Source organism: Lepidochelys olivacea (genome assembly GCF_965140295.1).
Source record: "Lepidochelys olivacea isolate rLepOli2 genome assembly, chromosome: 1".
Classification (NCBI taxonomy): Eukaryota; Metazoa; Chordata; order Testudines; family Cheloniidae; genus Lepidochelys; species Lepidochelys olivacea.
The window spans coordinates 234,287,636-234,307,769 of record NC_140411.1 but is presented as its reverse complement, the minus strand read 5'-3'; the positions used below and the strand labels follow the sequence as shown (position 1 = coordinate 234,307,769).

Genomic DNA, 20,134 nt, shown 5'->3' with positions numbered 1-20,134 from the left:
CAAGAGGATGCAGTTTATTTCTTCACTTACTTTTAATACATTGTGTGTTTTGTTGGCGTAAGCTATTAAGTAGCTCCTCTGTTTGCAACAAAAGTGTGGCTTCATTTCTGTGGCTGGGGAAAAATTCCTTTATATTCCTTGCCTACCTCACAAAGTACCGTGAGGCTCAACTCATATTTATAAGATGCTTTGCAATCCTCTGATGAAAGGCAAAGAATTGATGAAAATACAAAATCCTAATTATGTTTTGGTTTTGTTCACACACACTTTTTTTTAAAAAAAAAACACTTGGCTCAAATATTGTTAGGTGGCTCTTTTGACAACAGATCCTAGCCAATATCAGCTCTTAGACCATCTCTGCCATGGAAGGTTGTTTTATATAACATCTGCTGTGTTTCTTCATTCCAGCAATGACTGCCATTTTGTTAGCTTCTAATTACTACTGTCAAAGTCAGATTCAAGACTCACTGAATTTGTCAGACAACTCTGTTTATTAGCAAAGCACTTTGCCAATGCACCCAGATATATGTGAGCCTCCTACAAAAAGCTCAAGCCAACCCATTTATACAGACAAGCCAAAGCCAATCCAACATAGGAGACAAAAGGAAGCAGAAACTGACAAATATACATACATATCTTATTTGCATACTAACGTTTACCGATCTCCTAGCTCAGTAGGAGCTCTAAGTTAATTAGTTTGAGGACCCATTGTCTCACACTCCTTAATGTTTCTCTTCATGACAACTATATTTCAACAAATCTTTCAAGCAGCATTTCTTTAATGAATTATAATTTCAATATAATTAATTCTACTTTCACACTACGATTAAGGGTCTCAAACGTTATTTATATAGAACATTGCCATTAATGGGTTATGGTATTTCATAGGTATCTCTTGTCACAAAACAGTACCTTGAATATAGTTAACAAAAATGTAAGTGCTGCGAAAAAACAAACAACTTATTTCTACTCCCAATAACATGCATGATGTAAATTTTCCCCATAGCAGAATGTTAATTTTGGCAAAGCTTTTGGAAGATTGTACAAGAGAGATTTTATAGTAACAATATGTACTGTATCTTTTGATTGCAGGTCACAGTCACAGCAGTTGCAATAACATTTGACAAAAATCAGGCTTTACAAACCAGTAAAGTCCCTGCAGAAAAAACATTGCAAAGGGGTAAGAATTTTGAGGGAGGTGAAATGATCAATTCTTGATAATTGTTTGTATAGGAAAGATGTTTAATGTGTAGTGGATGATATCATTTTAGTTTATCAATTCAACCACACGCTTCTTCACTGGAGAACTCTCTCTAGTCAACAGACCTGAAACTATATGAAAGAAATTCTTAACCTTATTCCATGCTCCAGTTTTTTAAACAAACTTTTTAATGGATTCTAAAGAATAAGTGGTCTACACATGCATTTTCCTGCTGCCACTGTGCTTTGGAAAAAAGGACGTATTTATCATAGAATACTTGTGCTTATTCTTATAAATTGCAGAATCTTTTCATAAGATTTTAGGAAATTCATTATTCACAATACTTAGAAAACTAGGCTAACTGACTTTTTGGAACTCAGTGAAGTGTAAGACATTCTGAAGGGAGTGGAGAAGATTTATGCAATTTATGTATGAGCTTGCTAAAAGAGCATCCATGCTAAACTGAGGAAGAATGCATGTTCTAAAGAAATTTAGGTAGACTTTATTTAAACTATTAATGATGGAAGTTGATAAGGGGCTACAGAGCCCTGAACCTCGAGTTCACTGGTTTAAATCTAGATCAGTTCAACAGTAACTGAAAATAGTTACCTTTTTATGGCTGTTCAATAACCAATGTGAATTAAACTGATAATTTCAGTCTGGTTCCTGGCACTGAAGTGTTGAGTTCAGGTCACAATTGATATCCTCTCTGCAAAAATGGACTGAGCTTGGAGGTTTGAATTCTTTTCTCACTTCTTGAAATGGCCTTTCGAAGCTGAGTTTGCAAGCGTTCAAGTCATTAACTGGCCGGTTGAGGGGGCTTTCTTCTGCCTCTGTGTTATTTATCTTGTTTGGATAGTGAACTTAAGCATCCAGGCCTATCCAGCTTCTTTCACTAGCACTAAATAGATAGAACCACCAGGTATCAATAGGAATTTTATTTAATAGGAAAATATAAGAAAAACCGACTGTTGGATACAGTTAACTTAGTTAAGGCAGACCTAAAGCAGTTGGGTTGGTTTTCCTGAAATATTCCTATTTAAGTTAAGCCCTATTGAGTGGAATTCAGATTCCGTCCAAGTAGTTTTGCAGCTGTATTTATTAGCAAACGTCTAATTGCTTATCTGCACTCAAAAGTCCATCACTGTGTATTTATGTTGAATAAATGTGTTCTAGTCAGTCCTTACTAAATTAAAACTTACTTATATTGGCAAGATTTGGGGGTTTTGGTTAAATATCTGTTTTATGTATGTGTGTATTTCTTCTTTGTTGAAGCCTCTACAGATAATGAAGAGCAGCTACAATTTCCACTGGAACTTTGCTCTGATCCTCTTGTTTCTCAACCATTCTCACCAGCTAAAGGTTGGTTAAATGAAAAGAAAAAATAATCCTGTACGGTGTTCCACTCACTCACTCCCTCATTGCTGGTGGTTTGTATTCTTTTGAAAGCAGCTATGTACCATGCTTTGACATTCTGTGCTACCTCAGATATAATGAAACGCTTTGCCCTTCAGTCAGATTTCTCAAGCATTAGATAAGAAGGATTGGTAAGCACACTTCTCTCCTCTTCCTTTGTCCTCTCACTTGTTACTTAACAAGAATTTTCCATCTTCTGCTCCATTTATTGTATTTAAATCATCATAAGTGGAATCTTTGTCCCTATGCAGCATTTAGTTTATTGGACTTCTGTAGCCCTGTCCTGTGCTGCCTTGTTTCTTCAAGTAGCGCATGTAAAATGACTGCCCACAATACCAGACTCAGAAATTCAAATAGTGTTAATAAAATGTATCTCTCAGTCTATTCTGGGCAAAGAATGTTTTATCATGTGAACTTTGACTGTTGGGCTGAGAAAAATGGATTACGATTTTCCTTGAACAATTTTTTAACGGAAGGGTGTTCGTTACTTAAGAGGGAGTAAGTGAAAGGAAACTAAGGCTATGTCTACACTACGAAATTAGGTCGAATTTATAGACGTCTGTTTTTAGAAATCGTTTTTATATAGTTGATTGTGTGTCTCCCCCACACAAAATGCTCTAAGTGCATTAACTCGGAAGAGTGCTTCCACAGTACCGAGGCTAGCGTCGACTTCCGGAGTGTTGCACTGTGGGTAGCTATCCCAGAGTTCCCGCAGTCTCCGCTACCCATTGGAATTCTGGGTTGAGATCCCAATGCCTGATGGGGCAAAAAACATTGTCGCGGATGGTTCTGGGTACATGTCATCAGGCCCTCCTTCCCTCCCTCCCTCTGTGAAAGCAACGGCAGACAATCATTTCGCGCCTTTTTTCCTGAGTTACCTGTGCAGACACCATACCACGGCAAGCATGGAGCCCGCTCAGCTCACTGTCACCGTATGTCTCCTGGGTGCTGGCAGAAGTGGTACTGCATTGCTACACAACAGCAGCAACCCATTGCCTTGTGGCGGCAGACGGTACAATAGGACTGGTAGCCATCATCATCATGGCCGAGGTGCTCCTGGCCGCTTCGGTCAGGAGCGCCTGGGCAGACATGGGTGCAGGGACTAAATTAGGAGTGACTCGACCAGGTCATTCTCTTTAGTCCTGCAGGCAGTTCTACTGTACCATCTTATGGTGAGCAAGCAGGAAATATGGATGGCTAGCAGTCCTATTGTACCATCTTTTGCCGGGCAGGCAGGAGATGAGGATGGCTACCAGTCCTATTGTACCATCTTCTGCCGAGCAGCCAAGAGATGTGGATGGCTTGCAGTCCTTCTGCACCGTCTGCTGCCAGCCAAAGATGTAAAAGATAGATGGAGTGGATCAAAACAAGCAATAGGCCAGATTTGTTTTGTATTCATTTGCTCCCCCCTCCCTCCCTCCGTGAAGTCCTGCCTGAAATACGAGAGGGAGGGATAGCTTAGTGGGTTGAGCATTGGCCTGCTAAACCCAGGGTTTTGAGTTCAATCCTTGAGGGGGCCATTCTGTGTGACAATTGTTTTTGTTTCTCCTTGATGTAAAGCCACCGCCTTTGTTGATTTTAATTCCCTGTAAGCCAACCCTGTAAGCCATGTCGTCAGTCGCCCCTCCCTCCATCAGAGCAACAGCAGACAATCGTTCCGCGCCTTTTTTCTGTGCAGACGCCACACCACGGCAAGTATGGAGTCCGCTCAGCTCACTTTGGAAATTAGGAGCACATTAAACACCACACGCATTATCCAGCAGTGTATGCAGCACCAGACCTGGCAAAGCGAAACCGGGCGAGTAGGCGACATCAGCGTGGTGACGAGAGTGAGGGGGACATGGACACAGACTTCTCTCAAAGCATGGGCCCTGGCAATGCAGGCATCATGGTGCTAATGGAGCAGGTTCATGCCGTGGAATGCCGATTCTGGGCCCGGGAAACAAGCATAGACTAGTGGGACCGCATAGTGTTGCAGGTCTGGGATGAGTCCCAGTGGCTGTGAAACTTTCGCATGCGTAAGGGCACTATCATGGAACTTTGTGTCTTGCTTTCCCCTGCTCTGAAGCGCATGAATACCAAGATGAGAGCAGCCCTCACAGCTGAGAAGCGAGTGGCAATAGCCCTGTGGAAGCTTGCAACACCAGACAGCTACCGGTCAGTCGGGAATCAATTTGGAGTGGGCAAACCAACTGTGGGGGCTGCTGTGATGCAAGTAGCCAACGCAATCAAAGTTCTGCTGATATCAAGGGTAGTGACCCTGGGAAATGTGCTGGTCATAGTGGATGGCTTTGCTGCAATGGGATTCCCTAACTGTGGTGGGGCCATAGACGGAACCCATATCCCTGTCTTGGCACCGGAGCACCAAGCCGGCGAGTATGTAAACCGCAAGGGGTACTTTTCAATGGTGCTGCAAGCACTGGTGGATCACAAGGGACGTTTCACCAACATCAACATGGGATGGCCAGGAAAGGTACATGACGCTCGCATCTTCAGGAACTCTGGTCTGTTTCAAAAGCTGCAGGAAGGGACTTTATTCTCAGACCAGAAAATAACCATTGGGGATGTTGAAATGCCTATAGTTATCCTTGTGGACCCAACCTACCCCTTAATGCCATGGCTCATGAAGCCGTACACAGGCAGCCTGGACAGTAGTCAGGAACTGTTCAACTACAGACTGAGCAAGTGCAGAATGGTGGTAGAATGTGCATTTGGACGTTTAAAGGCGCGCTGGCGCAGTTTACTGACTCGCTTAGATCTCAGCGAAACCAATATTCCCACTGTTATTACTGCTTGCTGTGCGCTCCACGATATCTGTAAGAGTAAGGGGAAGACGTTTATGGTGGGGTGGGAGGTTGAGGCAAATCGCCTGGCTGCTGGTTACGCGCAGCCAGACACCAGGGTGGTTAGAAGAGCACAGGAGGGTGCGGTGCGCATCAGAGAAGCTTTGAAGACCAGTTTCATGACTGGCCAGGCTACGGTGTGAAAGTTCTGTTTGTTTCTCCTTGATGAAACCCCCCGCCCCTTGGTTCACTCTACTTCCCTGTAAGCTAAGCACCCTCCCCTCCTCCCTTCAATCGACACTTGCAGAGGCAATAAAGTCATTCTTGCTTCACATTCATGCATTCTTTATTAATTCATCACGCAAATAGGGGGATAACTGCCAAGGTAGCCTTGGGGGGAGGGGGGTGGAGGAGAGAAGCACCGGGAGGGGGATAACTGCCAAGGTAGCCTGGGAGGGGTGGTGGAGGAGGGAAGGACAAGGTGACACAGCACTTTAAAAGTTTAAAACTTATTGAATGCCAGCCTTTTGTTGCTTGGGCAGTCCTCTCGGGTGGAGTGGCTGGGTGGCCGGAGGCCCCCCCACCGCATTCTTGAGCGTCTGGGTGAGGAGGCTATGGAACTTGGGGAGGAAGGTGGTTGGTTACACAAGGGCTGTAGCGGCGGGCTGTGCTCCTGCTGCCTTTCCTGCAGCTCAGCCATATGCTGGAGCGCATTAGTTTGATCCTCCAGCACCCTCAGCATTGAATGCTGCCTCCTCTCATCACGCTGCCGCCACCTTTCAGCTTCAGCCCTTTCTTCAGCCCGCCACTTACTCTCCTCAGCCCACCTCTCCTCCCGGTCGTTTTGTGCTTTCCTGCAGTCTGACATTGTGTACCTCTGCGCATTCGTCTGTGCTCTGTCAGTGTGGGAGGACAGCATGAGCTCAGAGAATATTTCATCACGAGTGCGGTTTTTTCGCCTTCTAATCTTCACTAGCCTCTGGGAAGGAGAAGATCCTGTGATCATTGAAACACATGCAGCTGGTGGAGAAAAAAAAAAAAGGGACAGTGGTATTTAAAAAGACACATTTTATGGAACTATGGTACACTCTTTCACGGTAAACCTTGCTGTTAACATTACATACACAGCACATGTGCTTTCGTTATAAGGTCGCATATTGCCTCCACCCACCACGTGGCTAGCCCCTCACCCCTCCCTGTGGCTAACAGCAGGGAACATTTCTGTTCAGCCACAGGCAAACAGCCCAGCAGGAACAGGCACCTCTGAATGTCCCCTTAAGAAAAGCACCCTATTTCAACCAGGTGACCATGAATGATATCACTCTCCTGAGGATAACACAGAGAGATAAAGAACGGATGTTGTTTGAATGCCAGCAAACATGCACTGCAATGCTTTGTTCTACAGTGATTCCTGAGTAGGTGCTACTGGCCTGGTGTGGTAAAGTGTCCTACCATGGTGGACGGAATAAGGCTGCCCTCCCCAGAAACCTTTTGCAAAGGCTTTGGGAGTACATCCAGGAGAGCCAAAAATGCCAGGGCAAATTAATCCTTAAACATGCTTGCTTTTAAACCATGTATAGTATTTTAAAAGGTACGCTCACCAGAGATCCCTTCTCCGCCTGGCGGGTCTGGGTGGCAGCCTTGGGTGGGTTCGGGGGGTACTGGCTCCAGGTCCAGGGTGAGAAACAGTTCCTGGCTGTCAGGAAAACCGGTTTCTCCGCTTGCTTGCTGTGAGCTATCTACAACTTCACCATCGTCATCTTCCTTGTCCCCAAAACCTGCTTCTGTGTTGCCTCCATCTCCATTGAAGGAGTCAAACAACATGGTAGTGGTGACTGAACCCCCTAAAATGGCATGCAGCTCATCATAGAAGCAGCATGTTTGAGGCTCTGACCCGGAGCGGCCATTTGCTTCTCTAGTTTTCTGGTAGGCTTGCCTCAGCTCCTTAAGTTTCACGCAGCACTGCTTCGGGTCCCTGTTATGGCCTCTGTCCTTCATGCCCTGGGAGATTTTGACAAATGTTTTGGCATTTTGAAAACTGGAACAGAGTTCTGATAGCACGGATTCCTCTCCCCATACAGCGATCAGATCCCGTACCTCCCGTTCGGTCCATGCTGGAGCTCTTTTGCGATTCTGGGACTCCATCATGGTCACCTCTGCCGATGAGCTCTGGCCAACGTGGCAAGCTGCAGGTGACCATGCAAACAGGAAATTGAAATTCAAAAGTTTGCGGGCCTTTTCCTGTCTACCTGGCCAGTGCATCTGAGTTGAGAGTACTGTCCAGAGCGGTCACAATGGAGCACTCTGGGATAGCTCCCGGAGCCAATACCATCTAATTGCGTTCACAGTACCCCAAATTCGACCCAGCAAGACCGATTTAAGTGCTAATCCCCTTGTCGGGGGTGGAGTAAAGAAATCGATTTTAAGAGCCCTTTAGGTCAAAAAAAGGGCTTCATTGTGTGGACGGGTGCAGGGTTAAATCGATTTAACACTGCTAAATTTCGACCTCAACTCCTAGTGTAGACCAGGGCTTAAGGTTCCCTGACAAATGGCTATTATGCTGCTGTTTAGTGGTGCTTTCCATTGTTAAACAGCTATTGCATTCTACCTCAAAGGTAGTTGCATTTCAACAATGGATGAAGTGTTTCCTGTATAAGTGTATTAAAGGGTCAGATTGTCAGCTCCTGTAAATCAGTTCCATTTACTTCAGTATGTGTAGTAGCTGAGATTCTGGCCCAAATTGTTTTGGAATGAAATAAGTTTAATAAACGAAGGAGATCACTGTTTATTATGAACATTTCATTTTGGATGGTTAGAGAGCTCCCTCTTCTACCTGTTGTATAATGTCGCATATGCTATAAAAGAAGAAGTTTCACCATTGTTCAGATTTTTCCAGAGGTCAATACAGTCAGTTTGGAACAGTATCCTCTTCTGGTGGGTTTTTGTTTTTTTTTGTTTTGTTCTTTTCTGCTATGATCAGTTTAACTTTTTTATTATAGCCTGTGAAAAGAAAGGTTGGAAAAACTGGGCATGTTTAGTCTAGAGAAGATAAAAGGTAGGAAGGAGACATCAGTCTTCGAGTATGTGAAAGATTGATATAAAGAGGATGTTGATCACTTGTTCTCCATATCCATCAAGGTTAGGAAAAGAAGTAATTGGCTAAGTTTACAGTAAGAGAAATTCAGGTTAGATATAAAGAAAAAATTTCTAACTATAAGAAAAATGTGCTCATAGAATATTAGGGTCGGAAGGGACCTCAGGAGGTCATTTAGTTCAACCCCCTGCTCAAAGCAGGACCAATCTCCAACTAAATCATCCCAGCCAGGGCTTTGTCAAGCCTGACCTTAAAAACCTCAAAGAAAGGAAATTCCACCACCTCTCTAGGTAACGCATTTCACCACCCTCCTAGTGAAAAAGTTTTTCCTTATATCCAACCTAAACCTCCCCCACTGCAACTTGAGACCATTACTCCTCATTCTGTCATCTGCTACTACTGAGAACAGTCTAGATTTATTCTCTTTGGAAACCCCTTTCAGGTAGTTGAAAGCAGCTATCAAATCCCCCCTCATTCGTCTCTTCTGCAGACGAAATAATCCCAGTTCCCTTAGCCTCTCCTCATAAGTCATGTGCTCCAGTGCTCATATCATTTTTGTTGCCTTCCGCTGGACTCTTTCCAATTTTTCCACATCCTTCTTGTAGCGTGGGGCCCCAAACTGGACACGCTACTCCAGATGAGGCCTCACCAATGTCGAATAGAGGGGAATGATCACGTCCCTCGATCTGCTGGCAATACCCCTACTTATACAGCCCAAAATGCCGTTAGCCTTCTTGGCAACAAGGGCACACTGTTGACTCATATTCAGCTTCTCATCCACCGTAACCCATAGGTCCTTTTCTGCAGAACTGCTGCCTAGCCACTCGGTCCCTAGTCTGTAGCAGTGCATGGGATTCTTCTGTCCTAAGTGCAGGACTCTACACTTGTCCTTGTTGAACCTCATCAGATTTCTTTTGGCCCAATCCTCTAATTTAGCTAGGTCCCTCTGTATCCCTCCTACCCTCCAGTATATCTACCACTCCTCCCAGTTTAGTGTCATCTGCAAACTTGCTGAGGGTGCAATCCACGCCCTCCACCAGATCATTAATGAAGATATTGAACAAAACCAGCCACAGCACCGACCTTTGGGGCACTCCACTTGATACTGGCTGCCAACTAGACATGGAGCCATTGATCACTACCCATTGAGTCCGATGATCTAGCCAGCTTTCTATCCACCTTATAGTCCATTCATCCAGCCCATACTTCTTTAACTTGCTGGCAAAAATACTGTGGGAGACCATATCAAAAGCTTTGCTAAAGTCAAGGAATAACACGTCCACTGCTTTCCCCTCATCCACAGAGCCAGTTATCTCATCATAGAAGGCAATTAGGCTAGTCAGGTTTGACTTGCCTTGGTGAATCCATGCTGACTGTTCCTGATCACTTTCCTCTCCTCTAAGTGCTTCAGAATTGATTTCTTGAGGGCCTGCTCCATGATTTTTCCAGGCACGCACCCTTGGAGTGTCTCTGTCACTGCCTCAGTTCCCCTTAGCATGCTTTCTGTAAATGCAGTGAGACTTATATGTATATTGAATGGTGCCCTTTCAGAGGTCTAGTTTATCTAATCGAAAGGTGGAACATGTTTCTGCAAATAAGCCTCCACCTCAGCATCTTAGCTGGGGGTAGAGGGGTAGAGGGTGATGGGGGAAAGGGCAGAGTTAGCCTTAGTCAATCAACCCAATTTAAGTCCATCTGTGTCCTCCATCCAGGCTCTTGCAAGTGGGGCCCTTTTGACCCAGGGCCTCTTGTTATCAGCTGAGGAATGGTTCTTCATCTGAGTTCAGGATACCCGGAGAGTTTAAACCCCAGAAACCCTTCTCTGGAGCAGCATATAATTCCTTTGTGATCTGGAGTTCTTACTGTTACTTGTTGAGGTCCTGCCACTGGGACCAGGTTTTGCTAGGGCTTGGCATTCACAGGTCTTCCTTTTCCTTTCCTGCAAGTAGCACTCTTCCCTGGTTTCCTAGTGAGGCTCCATCACCCTGGGAAGCCCTCTGCTTAGAAGCATTTCTCTGAGCTCTAACTTCCTTTCTGAGCCATCATAACTCTTCCTAAGGCTATGTTCTTTAACTAGTTAATTGTCACCCAGCTAGTTAAAGAATTATCTCTTCCCCAGGTGGATCTGTGTTTGCTCATTCTCCTTATTGGAGTCCACAGTTAAGATGGGTGCCTGACCACCCCCGTCCCTTAAGGGCCAGCCCCCATGATAGATAGATAAGCATTGGAACAGGTTATCTGGAGAAGTTGAGGAATTCCTGTCATAGACGTTTTTAAGAACAGGCTAGACACATACCTATCAGGGATGGTCCTGATATACTAAACCCTGCCTCAGTGTAGGAGGATGGACTAAATAACCTCTTGAGATCCCTTTCTCCCTTACATTTCTGTGACTCTGTGAACAATCTGGTATACATATACAAATTCTGTGCAAAACAGAGATGCTTCCCTTTATTTTAAGCTCCAGATGGATATTTCAAAGTTACCTTCTGTTGTTTTACTAAGGCACTGGGTATTATTTAGTCTTCCGAGTATTCTGGTGTCCATCAGTCAGTGTCATAGATCTCTCATGCCTTTGAGAATCAATGTTTTAACAGTTTAGCCAGTTATACAGGAAGAACGGTTGAAAACCCAGACATAACCATTTCGACCTCTGTTTTTTTCCACTTCAACCCTCTTTCCCCAACTGTAATCACAATGAAGGGAGAGGTGAAACATTCGTCATTTGTGGCAGCAGGAGACCATTCTCCAAAGATTACATTCAATTTTTTGGTAACTGACTCTCTTAATTTTCCATTAAATTAAGCATGATGGCATCCCTGATGTGGCACTTCCTTGGTTTCCATTATTTTATTACACAAACTAGCCTTCTTTCAGTATGGATTTCAATGTTAACTCACTATAGTATTTGTGAGTCTTCAGTATCTTTTCACTCTATTAATACTAGAACACTTTATTTGCATACTAGCCAGTGACCAGTAGAGGGTAGTCTATTCCTATGTAAGCAAATAACCTTTTTCAGTGTTCTTCACATTTTGTCATATTGTACAGTACACTGTTCTGGAATCTTTTAACTAGACAGTTATCTAATCTCTTTTGATTGTTTACATATAGGCACTAGGGTCTCAATGTAATTATATAATTATCTCAAAAGTAAATTATCTACTCTGATGATAATCCCCCATATTTTACTTACTATTCTGTAAAATTATCATTAGCTTTAACATACTGGCACAGAATCTTTTGGTATATTAACCACTAATGAAAAAATAGTTTTTTTATCATCCCTGCAACAGAAGTCTACAAAGACTCATATTCATATAATAGCCTGCAGACTTTTATATATTATCTCATTTTAAAGCTTTCATAATACACTTTATGGCTTCAGTAGGTTGTTACTACCACCATCACCACAGCATATTAAAGGGGCACACAGTCAACTTGAACGTCACATTTCTGTCTGCACACTTTTGTCTACTATTGGTAAAGTAAAACCCAAGATTAGTATAACTGAAAAGTTAATGCAAAGAAAATGTTTCTCTCTTTTTCACTTTTAAATTGTACATTTGGTGACATTTTTTGTATAGCTGATTTCATTGTTTTGTTGGTCAGTTGTTCGTCCTATCTCACATACTAGTTTGATGGCAGTACTCTCATGCAGCTCTGTGGCAGGGAGCACATGCCCTAGGCCTTTCAAGAGGATGTTTACTTGCAACAGCAGCAGAGTTTGGGTCCAGAAGAGTGAGTGAGGCCTTTTCCCAGAGACCCGTCACATTATTCTGTGGTTAACAGCAATCTGTGGACAGTGGGAGTCCCTGGAACCCTAACAGAGTTTGGGCACCCTGTTCTTCCTCCCCTATAATCCTGAATGTGGCTGATAGCAATGGGAGCATGGAAGTGGAGCAGCTGAGCCTCTTTCTTCCCTGCACCAGGTTAGGGAGCAACAGCAGCCAGGGAAGGGGTTGTGAAGCCCTCTTCTCTACTCGGATCTTTGGAGACTAAAGGAAGAAGAGGTTCTTGACTTATTGGGTCTCCAGTACAGGTCCTGGAGTAGTTTAGAAGTTGGGAGGTCGTACTTTGTTGCTGTTGCTGAAGATGCTGGCCAACAGACAGGTATGTGAATGGAAGGGCAAGAGGGGGCTCTTGGTTGCACCCACTCTCCCTTGCTGTAAAGACTCTTCAGAACATCAGCAGGGAAATAGGAGCATCTTTATACAACTTTAAAAATAGATTTAAAATACATATATTCTAGTATTTAAAGGGTGATAGTTCAGAAATGTGAATTTCTTAAAATTAGAGAATTTTAAAAAAATGTCAAGTTGAGTGAGTGTCCTGTTAAGGTACAGCAGATGTTTTAAAACCAGCACAATTTATATAAGTATATAACAGTATATTAGTATGAATTCAAGTTACTTTACTGTTATTGTTCTTATACTTGAAAGAGCGAAAAGAAGTTATGATCAATGTAAATAAAAAAATAATCCACAGACCTAGTAGTCCCAGAAATTATATTATTTATAATTTGATTTATTTAAGATTGACTTTTTGTACTAGCTCCAGATTGGTTCTGATAAGACTTTCCTACATTATGAAAATTACCCATTGCTGACAATGGGTGTCAGTAACAAGTGCAGCTAAATCAAAGTTGGAGCACAGTTTAACTGCAAGCGTAGGCAAGGACAGATTGTGTTCAAGTCCTTTTCAGAAGGAAACATGATGTGTCCAGGTCTAGACTTGTAACTAAATTCTGTTCCAGTGCGAGTTAAGCTGCACCGCTGCTAACAGCTCTAGCAAGCCGTGAGTAATTTTTTTGTAGACAAGGCTATCATGGCTCCATGTGATGCTGTGCTAGCTATTTCCTTTAGCCATTCTGAGTAGCCAGGAACCAGTGATAATCCATTTAGCTATGATCAAATTTTAAAAGTGCTATCTGTTACAACTATGACTGGTTTTTAACAGACTGGAAATGCAGGTTTTCATAGGAGAGACCTGGATGACTTCTGTAAAACTGTAGCGAGACTGTCAGATGAAAGTACAATAGATTTGATAACTACACCTTGATTGTGCAAGGACAACATAGGTGGACTAGAACTCTCCACACATGCTGACAGAGTCTGCCCACATGGTTTTCCTTGCAAGATCTGGGCGTTAGCCTCTGCAGCATTTACTTAATCCAGGGCCTTTCACCCATCTTAATAGTAGCCATGTTACCAACCCTCTCGATTTAATCATGAATCTCATGGGTTTTACTTAAAGCCCAGTTCCTGGAATCCTGTGATTACATGAGAATCTCTGGGTTTTTTTTTAAAAATAAATAAGTTCCTAGACCTCATGATTGTGGAGAAAAGTTTGGAATTGTGACCTGAGTGCACCCTGAAAGCTTAGGAAGCAAAGAAAAAGAGTCCCAAATTTATTATTTTTTAAGTACAGAGTCGCACACTCTGTTGCTTATGGTAGGCTGAGCTGTACGCCCAATGAGAGAGACCCGCATATTGAGCTGTGGCCCTGATTTTCCTCTCATATCAATGGGAATCAGCCTTACAGACAAGACCGATAGACCGACAGACAGACAAATGCCATCAAGTTGAGTGAAGGGCCTTGCTTCACTCTGCCAAAAAAAAACTCATGGATTTTTAAACTATTACGGCTCTTTGGCTCCTAGTTCATGATATTTGAACTTTGGGAGTTGGGCAATACTAACAGTTCAGACTTTTATTAAGTAAATGATAGATATAAGGAGGAGGGAAAGGCTGTAACTTGTTTCCAGTATCTCATCTGAGAGTTACAGTTTCTTGTAAAAATCAGCAAAAAGTGGGAGGCTGAATTCAGTATAGTCTCTCAAGTTGAGCCATTTGTAGATGAGTTCAGCTAAGCAAGCCTTTCTTCTAAAATGTTTTATGAAGTCTTCTATAATTTGAGCAGAATACTTCTTGTGCTCTCGAATGTAGAAGAAAGTGAGACAGATACATGATATCTGTTCAGAAGGTATTGGATTTCTGCCATTTTCCCATTAAGTACTAGCTCTTTAATGCTTGACCCCAGAGTCAGGTAGGATTGAGTTAAATATATTTGTGTTCTATTGGTAGTGTCTTCTTATTCCTCAAGGCTGAGCAGGAAATTCCCTAGGCTAGAAACAAGTACAGTAACTCCTCACTTAACGTTGTAGTTATGTTCCTGAAAAAAGCGACTTTAAGCAAAATGATGTTAAGCAAATTCAGTTTCCCCATAAGAATTAATATAAAGGGGTGGGGGGGGAGGGTTTCCCAGTGAAATTTTTTTCACCAGACAAAAGACTATATTATATAGATGTACACATGGTATAAGTTTTAAACAAACAATTTAATACTGTACACAGCGGTGATGATTGTGAAGCTTGGTTGAGATGGTGGAGTCAGAAGGTGGGATATTTTCCAGGCAATGCCTTACTGCTAAATGATGAACTAGCACTCCGCTGAGCCCTCAAGGGTTAACATGTTGTTAATGTAGCCTCACACTCTACAAGGCAGCACGAATGGAGGGAGGGAGGGGAGATAGCATGGCAGGCAGACAGACACACACACTGTGTGTGTGTGTGTGTGTGAGGGAGAGCGAGAGAGACAGACACACACACACACACGCATTGCCCCTTTAAGTACACTGACCCAGATCAGGAAGTTGAGACAGCAGGTTCTGTCCCCCCCCCGCTCTATGGAAATGGGGTAAGGGGGGAGCGGGACACCCTGATATTAGCGCGCGCACACACACACACACACACACACCAGGAGGCTCCCCGGAACAGCTCCGAGGCAGAGGACAGGAGCAGGACATGGCAGTGGCAGGAGGGACAGCTGAACTGCTGGCAGGTTCGCACAGGGAACTTAGAGGAACGGGATGTTGATGGGGGGCTGCTGGTCCACCCTGGTTCCAAGCCCCCACCAGCTAGCTGCAACAGGCTGCTCTTTCTGTAAGCAGTGGACAAAGCAGGCGGCTGCCAAACAACGTTATGAGGGAGCATTGTGCAACTTTAAATGAGCATATTCCCTAATTGATCTGCAACGAAACAACATTAACTGGGACAACTTTAAGTGAGGAGTTACTGTACTGTATAATTAAGCCCCTTCATTTTCAGTTTAAACCAATTTTTATCGAAAAAATCTCAGGTTTTATAATAAGTATTCATTTTTTTCTGATTTTCACCCTACTTTTATATCATTCAAATATATAAAAAATAACTTGTTTTGTTTGGAAAATACAATACATTGCATGAGATATATGTATTACGATAATACATTAGTTTGTGGGTATATGCAAAGCTGCCTGTTGAAGCAAGGCTAAGTATTAGTCCAAAAGACACAATAAACAAACTCTGAAGTGCATACACATCTGAACATACTGATGAATCTCACACTCACCACATACACATGTCAAGCTGCTAGCAGATAACGGTTTAAAGATCCAAAACACTAAAATGGGAAGAAAACAAAAATCAGTATCAGAATACATTTCAGAACACAAGGAAGTATTTGAAAGTTTAAAAACAAAAAAACAGGAGAAAAGGATGAAGTTGAGTTATGCGCTGCAAATGGTGTGACCCAATTATGAAATGTAAATATTTATAGGCTAACAGTTCTAAGTCTACAACAGTAAACTGTATATTCAAGTGAAAAGTTTATTTGGGAATTACAGATATATTATATTCTTAAACTCAGAAGTGGCATTGTGTTTTGAGTTCTGTTTTAGTTTGGCAGCAAACCACATTGAACTCCCTACTGAATACTTTTTCCCTGTCCTTCCATCCACCAAAATAAACCCCGGCATTTACCCATAGAAAGTATTAATAGTTTTTTGCATCGATTTTTACCTGTTTTTGTTGTTGTAGTGATAAACACCGATAAATTCCTGTGAAAAATTAAATAAAATAAAAACTGAAAACGAAGGGCTCTGTGTATAACAGCTTGTTATATAGTGTGCTACTGAAAACATGGTCTGATCTCAGAGGTGAAAGAGGCCATCTATCATAAGAAGGAAAAAAAGAGAAACAAAGAGCAGACATGACTATATTTCATAGAGCAACATTGTCTATAGGAAAATTCAGCAAAGGTGAACCATGTGGAAAAAGCACATCCTGGGGATAGACACAGTGTATTCTGAGGCTGCTCATTTCTCAGGCATGTTTAACGATTGTTCTTGTATATGATTAGGAATGCCTTATAAAATCCCTGGGGAATTTGTTGGAAAGTACTAGAAATAATCTTGATAGGGAGAATGGAGTACATTGAACAAGTATATGAACCTATGGAGAGGAAGAGAAAGTCCTATGGTTATGCTTGTTGCATTCCTTCCCCAAACAATTTTGAGAGCTATGTAAATGGCTTGAATGTATCCCATTTTTCTGAGTATAATTGTTATTACTCATTGAATAAAACGGGATTGGAATAAAGCAGTAATAAGTTGTGCAAAGGCTTTTAAAACCTACTGGGGAGCCATCGATGACTGGATCTTTCCCAGAGGGAATAACAGTGGTGATTTGGGCCCAGAATATTAACCTATCCAGTATTTCTTATCAAGCTTGAATAATTTGACAGAAGGTAGGATCCTCCTCAAACAGATCCCATTTCTAAGCAGAGAAAGCACTCTCAGCTTGGTGTAAAAATTGATTATAGCACTAAATTTCTTGGAGGTCACTGGTTACATCACCCTGATTCCACAGTTCATTGTGTGTGGGAGTATTGCTGTGCCCATGTGAACCCCCATTGACTTCAGTGGAACTCTATATGGGCACTGCAGTCTGCTCACATACAATGAATTTTAAAATTGGGGCCTTAGATGGCCCTCTTGCTTTATTTGTGTGGAAGGAATATCCGTCTTGGCCTGACTTTTTTTTTTTCTTTTTTTCTTTTTTCCCTCCCCAAAACATGAAGAAAATTGCTCAGTTATTTGAGTTTCATGGAAGTTAAAACTGTCTCCAAATAAATCATCTGAATTTTATGTACTAATAACTCAACTACAACTTGACTTAAAACATTTTAGGAGGAACTGATTACCCTTATTTTTAGGTTTTCCAACACTTTCCATTATAAAATAATTCTGTGACCTGTTATGAGGAGATTTCACACCTCTGTTGTTTACAGCAGGCCTTTGAAATTTTGCAAAAAAAAAAAAAAAAAAACCTCAAACTAGGGTCTTTTTTTTTGTCCCATGAAATTCTGTTTGTTTGTTTTTTTGTGGGGTTTTTTTTGTTTGTTTGTTTAAAAAACCTTGATGGGCATTTCTTAAATAACAATAACTCATAATTTTGACATCTCAGTAGCTATAGCTGTTTATCCAGATCATGGGTACCAGCATGGGAAGAAGCAGCTTTCACAGAGCTGTTACTTACCTCAGCCTGTATTGTTCACCTGTATGGGTGATGAGTGCACTCTGCCCCAAAGTACCAGCGAGTGTTATTGTCATCATTCTGTGGAAAGTATACTGGGCCAAGTATAGATCTGGTTCAGAGTATTTCCTAGGAGCCAGGGGGAAACCGGAAGGCACATTATGTTTCTGAGCATCAATTTCTGTCTCCTCCTTCAGGGATAGCGCAGTTATGAGCTGCACGTAGCTTGGGGCTTGGAGCAAAGCCACAACTGAGTCCAAAGGAAGTGCGGTATGCCATCCTCCCCCACCGCCCGCTCTAATAAAAGCCAACATAAAAAACTCTTGGAAGTCTTGCTCAGTTTCAGGCAGCTGAAGATGAAAAATTCCATAATTATTACGTAAAAACCTTTAAAATAATAGTTTGTGTATTGGAACAACCTTAGCCGGTTCCCGTCAACAATTGTAACAAAGTTTGGAGCACAGTCAAATATAATTTAAATATCTTAATTTGGATTAGAGTGTTGCATTTTTACTGCTCTCTCCTCTGTGTAACAGTTGCTTTATGCATATCCTCTATGCTCTGCATTTCTATGCACCCAATCAACTGGGTTAACCATTAATCTGCTTCATTGCATATATGGTCTGTTATAGTCCTCCGCTGTAATCTTTTATCTAAATTATACAGATTAGGTTCACTTAATCTTTCTTCATAAATCACACTGTAATACTTTTATAATTTTGTTTACCCATCTGCAGAATCTCTCGTTTTTGTCTTTTTTTTTGTTAGCAAGTTGCTCTAAATGGTACCCAAGTACTTCTGAGTGCCAAGGAGTATGTATAGTTTCATATCATAGTGTGTGTTTTAAATTTAATGGTGAAGTTGATTGATTGATTGTACTATGCTACAAGAGTACATTCATCAAATCCACATAGATGTAGTACTTACTGAATTCATGTTTGTAATGAGACCCTAAAACCACCAGAGAGAGCTTTTTTTCTGCCAGTTTAATCTCTAAAATCTTTAATAGAAGAAAAAAGATCCTTTGTACAATATATCTGTGCAGTTAATGTTGTTCATATGTTACATGAGTGGAATTCGTTTTGTCTTACTAGAGGTCCTGGAGAATGCAAGTTCCCAGACAGGTATACCAGCTGCACAGAGAGGTGAGTTTACTTAATTTAGCCATAAGCCAGAACAGGGTGGACATTCCTGGGCCACTGGTCCACACTTTGCATTTGTCTTCATTCACCCAGGAAGTGTTTACCGGTTGCCTAGGAATGCATGCTCTGCTATGGCTTATTGATATCAGAATGTGTTTTTTAAAAAAATCACAAGAGATAGTTGAGATTATTTGCACTAATTAAGAGAGTCTTTCCTGCATATAACTATATCTGCCAGAGAAGTAGTTCCTCAGAGAAAAGTTTTGTTATTTAATTCGTTTTGGCTTACTTTAATGTTAATTTGTATTCCTTTGTTTTTACAGAGTAATGTGCAAAAGATCGGTTATTAAAAGGTCCTTGGATGCTTGCCAAACTGTTCTCAAGACCAGTTTCAGGGGTACTAACCTAAAAACAAGACAGTGTCATAGCAGAAAAACAACCCTTCGGTTTTAATTGTAAAAATGCCTTTTTGGGAGAAAAGTAATGCTTCAAAAGGAAAATACTTGCACATTAAAAATTGAGAGGTTGTTCCAACTCATGACTTTTACCCTAACCCAAACCATGTTTTCAGGCTGAAGGCAGCAGAAGTGATTGATAGTTACATCCAGGAACTTTAAATTCATGGTCAACAGCTCCTTGTGAAAAAAAGAATAGGAATACAAATTGAGATTAAATAGAGCTAAAATAACATTAAGAAACTAAAACTAGTTACTTAAGGTGAAGAAGCTAGCAAAAGGTGTGATGATTTTATTTACACGTTTCCAGTGATGAAGTCACAGTCGGTTTACAGCTTTGACATCATCAGTAATCAGTACATTGCTTTGGACAATATAGGATAGGGCTGTACATTTAACTTTTCCTTTAAACAGACGTGAAAGGGATATTCATTCTTCCTCAGATACAGAAAATTGCTTCATCAAAAGGAGCATTGAGGTGGGCAAGAGACGTCATCCATTTTTTCTTTGTTTTTTCTTTTGTTTTTCTGTCTGTGTTTTCAGCAACGTCAGTTGATTACAGTTCCTTTGCAGACAGATGCAACAGCTGGATAGAGCTCATTAAACTGAAAGCTCAGACCATAAGGCGTGGATCAATTAAGACAAGTAGGCGGATGTTTCTACCACTTTATGATAATCTGAGACATAT

At 41.8% G+C, this 20,134-nt stretch overlaps 1 protein-coding gene across 5 annotated transcripts in view; it reads left to right on the top strand.

Moving 5' to 3' along the window:
- C2CD5 (C2 calcium dependent domain containing 5) overlaps positions 1 to 20,134 on the top strand; it is a 143,066-nt gene that overhangs the window by 115,643 nt on the left and 7,289 nt on the right. For 3 of the 5 annotated variants that reach the window (XM_084620513.1, XM_084620517.1, XM_084620514.1), the window contains 4 exons: positions 1,093 to 1,180; positions 2,477 to 2,563; positions 18,944 to 18,994; positions 19,990 to 20,091. In XM_084620513.1, coding sequence (XP_084476639.1) covers positions 1,093 to 1,180; positions 2,477 to 2,563; positions 18,944 to 18,994; positions 19,990 to 20,091 — 328 coding nt within the window. The remainder of the gene's footprint in view (positions 1 to 1,092; positions 1,181 to 2,476; positions 2,564 to 18,943; positions 18,995 to 19,989; positions 20,092 to 20,134) is intronic. The other 2 variants (XM_084620515.1, XM_084620516.1) reach the window with 1 other exon arrangement.